Source organism: Lolium rigidum, chromosome 3, assembly GCF_022539505.1.
Source record: "Lolium rigidum isolate FL_2022 chromosome 3, APGP_CSIRO_Lrig_0.1, whole genome shotgun sequence".
In the NCBI taxonomy this organism is placed as follows: Eukaryota; Viridiplantae; Streptophyta; class Magnoliopsida; order Poales; family Poaceae; genus Lolium; species Lolium rigidum.
In genome coordinates this window covers 267,103,945-267,109,217 of record NC_061510.1, presented here as the reverse complement: position 1 = coordinate 267,109,217, position 5,273 = coordinate 267,103,945, and the positions used below count along the sequence as shown (strand labels likewise).

Sequence of the window (5,273 nt, the reverse complement as noted above, 5' to 3'; positions counted from 1 at the left end):
ACACCACTCCCTATCTTTTAGCACTATATAGAGTTTAAGCGCTATTTAGCGAGCTATTGACGGAAGATTCTATTTAGCCTTAAAAGGTCGAGGCTTACTCATGGTGGCATGATATTCCTAGTTCAGTCCGTTCTTTCGGCAATTGCTATCTTCCATCTAGTGTCCTTAGACCCGGCTCGCCTCCTTGGCTGTTTAATGCCATTGATAAAATTCGAAGAGCTTTCCTATGAAAATCTTAGTTGCAACGCACTTGTTAGCATGAATCAATACAAATCCAACGGCTGGGTACCTTGCTGAGCTTTACCTCAATTCTCGGGCCACCAGAACTGACAAAACTGTAATCTTAAAGCTCTCCAAATATATGGACAGGTATACCGTCGCTGCTGCCGAGACTTGCTCGTGTGCTATTTTAGACAGTAGCTTTTTCACAAAAACTAACGTACATCTTAAACACTTGGACTTGTAGTTTGGCAAGGGTTCGAAAGGTTAATGACCACACCACTCCACTATAGTTTTTGAAGAAATATACCTTGGCAATGGCATCCTAAACAACATGGCACAAGTAAGTTCTGGTTCGTGCATATCATACTGAAGTAACTGTACAATACCATCAACACTATAATTCGCAATGTCACGTCACACACGTTGTAATCCTCCACAGATAGATCGGACCGGACCGCGCTGATGATACACTATTAATCACTTGCTGTTGGTCGGCGGCGCCATCTGTCCGTCCTCCACCTTGCGGGCCGCGGTCTCGGCGGCAAGCGCTTTGGACTCGTCGTAAGACGCGTGCAACCCAATGAAGATGTAGTACACGAGCAGCCCCGCGGTCCAAAACCCGAACCGCTCGAACGACTTGGCGTCGATGGAGCCGAGCAGGAAGATGTTCATGGCGATGGACACCGACGGCAGCCATGGCACAAGCGGTGTCCCCCACAGCTTGGGCGTCCTCGCCTGCGGCACGAACGCCCACAGGCACGCCGTGGCCACGAGCCACGCAGGGACCGTCACGGCGTACGGCACCCAGCTCTTGCGGTCCAGCCCCCAGTACGTCGCCGTCGCGATCGACGACAGCAGAATGGCTACGATGCACACGACGAGCTTGTTGCGGTTGGCGGCTGTGGTCTCGCCGGTGACGTAGTAACGCCGGACGAGCAGCGAGACGGCGACGAGCATGAAGATGAAGAGCGTGGAGATGGAGAGGAGGTTGGAGAGGATGGCGAGGTCGGTGAAGAAGGCGATGACGGCGGTGGCGAAGAGCATGACGACGGTGGCGTTGACTGGCGTGCCGGTCCTGGGGTGCACCTGCGCGAGCCAGGGCGGCATCATGTGCGTGCGGGCGATGTGGGTGAGGTAGCGCGCCTGGCCGACGGCGCTGACGAGCAGCACGGTGGTCATCCCCTTGAGGGCGCCGAAGGCCACGATGTACTTGGCCCAGTTCATGCCCCTCTGGGAGAAGGCGACGGAGAAGGGCGCGTCCTTATCGATCTCGGCGAACGGCACCATGAGGCAGAGCGTGACAGCGAGGACGCAGTAGAGCCCCGTGGTGATGGCCATTGAGCCCACGAGGCCGATGGGGATGTCGCGCGCCGGGTTCTTGGTCTCCTCGGCCATGGTGCTGACGGCGTCGAAGCCGATGTAGGCGAAGAAGAGCACCGCGGAGGCTGCGAAGATGCCGCGGGCACCAAAGTGCGTGAAGTCGCGCATGTTGGCGGTGTCGGCCTTGGTGAGCCCGGCGACGATGATGAAGAGGATGACCCCGATGTGGACGATGGAGAGGATGTAGTTGAAGCGGGAGGAGCCCTTGGTGCTGATGACGGCGAAGGCGCAGATGAGCACGATGACGACGACGGCGATGGGGTCGAGGCGGGAGTAGTCCTCGTGGAGTGAGGTGGCGTGGATGCGGAACCGGTCGGGCTCTTGGTTGAGCAGCGTCGCGAAGTAGGACGTCCACGCGCGCGCCACCGCCGCGCCGCCGATGCAGTACTCCAGCAGGATGTTGCCCGCGCCCACGAACGCCATGAAGTCGCCCAGCTCCACCCGGAGGTAGGCGAACGAACCCCCTGCACGAGAATTTCGTCAGTGATAGAGCATCCAAGACGATTCTTCATGATAATCTCGTCCAACACTTCTACTGATAATTTCGTCGAACACTTCTACTGAGAATTTCGTCGAACACTTCCACTGTTGCTGTTAACTAACTAATTCCTCAGTTTAGCTACATAGGACTAGTAACATAAAGGCACTTTAAACACTGGTGTATGTACTCATGCAATGCAAAGAACCGCATCAGTGCTACTCCCTAAACAAAGGCATATACATTTAGTTAAAACTCCATATTGTCCAAGGTTAACCGTGTTTTTAAACAAAAATCTGAATATCTACAATACCAAATCAATATCAACAGATTCATCGCACAATACATTAATTTTGATAGTGCATTTACAAAATATTGTAAATGTTAATATTTTCTTTTACATGTTTGGTCAATCTTAGCATGCATGCTTTGACCCTTGACCAAATTTATAGGTCTTGTTTTATGGTAATCTCAATTTATAGGTAGACTATTTTGTGGTGAATTTAATTTATAGAGTGACTAAATTTTCCTCCTTTCTGCACTTGCACAAATTCTGAAGTCTGCTAAGACGATTCTCGGTGGCAACTTTGAAATAGTAATTTCTCAATCAGTTAGAAATAGCATAAGCGTTTTCTATAATATGCTACCACCTACAAAGTATTTTGAAGACTGATTTAACAAGATGTAATATGGAAAAATCTTGTTAGCCACATGAGATTATTTTAGTCCACCGCAATGACTATGATCCACTACAATGCCAAACCGAGCATAAGCATGTTGGTAGTGCAGTTGATCATGATAAACCCATCGGCCCAATAAATTGCATTGGAAAGTTTAGCACATGCACAGCAGACTACAACAAGGCCAACTTGAGCCTAAGCCATGCGGTCATAACTCAACAATTGGTGTGTCCTTTCTGCCTTACAAGTACTGACTATTGTGTTAGCCATAGTGTGCGTGTTTATGTGATTATGTCTTATCTTTCGTGTTCCTAAAACGTAATCTCACATAGATGCTTCTAAAAAAACTCACGTATCAGTATTTAGGAAAACTGTATCCCAATCTAAGAACCCGTCCTCTCTGCCCCTGAAGCTCTAAATGAAAAAGTCGCAAGTCAAGACATTCCTGTCACTCTCTGCTTCCACAAATACTGTTACTACTTGGTCAAACGATGAGAATTTTCATCACGACAAAGCAGAGCAATTGATCAAATCAACAACTAGTCTACTATCAGTACTTCTCAGACCAGCTTGCTGATGGGTAGTGTGAACTACCCTTCAAAGTCCAAGCAGAATTGACGGGTGCTATGTATATATTCTTTAAACCTGTTAGTTTTCAAAGGAGAAAATGAATGGCGAGATTCAAGAATCCAAGTGAGTGAGTCAACTTGATAACATCAACTACTAGTCTACTACTACTCCTTCTGGTATCTGAGACTATCTTTGCTGATGTGCAGTGTGTGAACTATCCTTCAAAGTTCAAACCAGAATTGACAAATACTATTCTTTTATATTACTGTTGATTTTCAACGGAACACATAATAGGTGCGCGAGATCCAAGACTCCAAGTGAGTGAGTCAACTGGATAACATCATGGAGAAAAAAGGTTGCCACGGACTTGCTGTAGTACTATAATTCCTAACATTTTGTACTGGTAGCGACATATTAGAATTGCTCTACTATAATTCCTAACACGATTGTACTGGTAGTGACATGTTGGACAGCTCCATGTTAGTGAGATCGATCAATATGGTAGTGCAGACTAGATCAAGAACTCAAGAACATTTATTATTTAATTTGATAACTGAATGGGGAAATAAACTACCCTGTCCATTCATGTAGACACGCCCGCCACATATGTAGCACCTTGTATTCTTCTACCTAATTGAGGTTATACTACTATGTTAGCACCACAAGTATAATTGTATATTCTGCTAGAACCTTTCTGTTTTACCTGCTGCGTGTTTGGACTTCTTTAGAGGTGACAGAAGAATCTTTCCAATTTCTAAGTACATGCTTATCCATCAGACTACGTAGGTTAATGCACTAAATACTCCCTTCGTCTATCTAAAAATAGGTGTATCAACTTTATCCAGATACGGATGTATCTCTAACTAAAATGCATCTAGATACAAGTGAGACACTTATTTTTAGACAGAGGGAGTATTACTTTTGCATCAGAGTAGTAATATTATGACGACCGTATAATCTTTTTATCAAGAAGAAATCACAGCCTAATCTGTCGTCAGACGGTGACGGCGAGAAAAATCTTGAGCTGAAGTAGATCATATCTTCATTTTGTTGCGAATTGAAACCGGATCATAGCACAGGTTGCGCAAGCTACAGCATGTGCGTACGTCAGTACGTGTGTTAAACAAAACAATTACTGTACCTGCGACGGGTATCTCGACGGCGAACTCGGTGTAGCAGAAGACGGAGAGCATGGCGGAGACCCCGGAGACGACGTAGGAGAGGACGACGGCGGGGCCGGCGACCTCCTTGGCCTCCTGCCCCGTGAGCACGAAGATGCCGGCGCCGATGACGGCGCCGACGCCGAACCAGGCGAGGTCCCACCACGTGAGGTCCCGCTTCATGTCGGCGCCGCTCCGGGCGCGCACCTCGTGCAGCTCCGTCGCCTCCAGCGACCGGGACGTGAGCCGGTCCGCCAGACGGTGCCCCGTGCTCCGCAGCGCGCGCCCGTACGCCGCCCAGCTCGAGAAGGACTCCTCCGGGAAGAAGTCCTCCTTGGAGCACGAGCAGCCGCGCCGGCGCACGACGCCGCCGCCGCCATCGGAGCCCACCGCCATGGCTGTGCTGGTTTGGCTTTGGGGTTGCTTCCCTTGGCGCGCTGTAGGGAGGGTGTGGTCAATGGAAGGGCGTGATACGCGCGGGGTTTTAAAGAAGGGCCGGAGCGACAAATGGATGCGCGCGCGCGTGGGTTCTTATTTAGCCGGCGACGAGATGGCACGCAATTGGTTAGGAGCTTAGGGTGATAACATCATCATTCTCTTCAGCTGAATGCAACCCGCACGCTGCGAATACGCCACATGAAAGGGACAAGAACATCACTAGCTAAGCCATGGTTTTTGTTCGTCAAACGTTTGTTTTTTCTTCCAGAAGTGTAATAATTAGGTTAGTTGTGATATTCTTTCATTAATGGGCAAGAAGTACTCAAGTGATCAAGACTAGAAGAT

At 48.8% G+C, this 5,273-nt stretch overlaps 1 protein-coding gene across 1 annotated transcript; it reads right to left on the bottom strand.

The window, feature by feature from the left end:
* Positions 1-561: 561 nt before the first annotated feature.
* Positions 562-4,886, bottom strand: LOC124699440 (cationic amino acid transporter 1-like). The gene is made up of 2 exons (XM_047231740.1): positions 4,472-4,886; positions 562-2,066 (listed from the first exon to the last, which is right to left on the bottom strand). Exons 1-2 carry the CDS (start codon positions 4,884-4,886, stop codon positions 700-702), a joined length of 1,782 nt encoding a protein of 593 aa, XP_047087696.1. The 3' UTR covers positions 562-699.
* Positions 4,887-5,273: the final 387 nt, after the last annotated feature.

Coding starts and splice junctions, on each gene's coding strand:
- LOC124699440 (XM_047231740.1), bottom strand. CDS start 4,886: ATGGCGGTGGGCTCCGATGGCGGCGGCGGCGTCGTGCGCCGGCGCGGC. Junction 2,067..4,471: donor CGTCGAGATACCCGTCGCAG/GTACAGTAATTG, acceptor ATTCTCGTGCAG/GGGGTTCGTTCGCCTACCTC.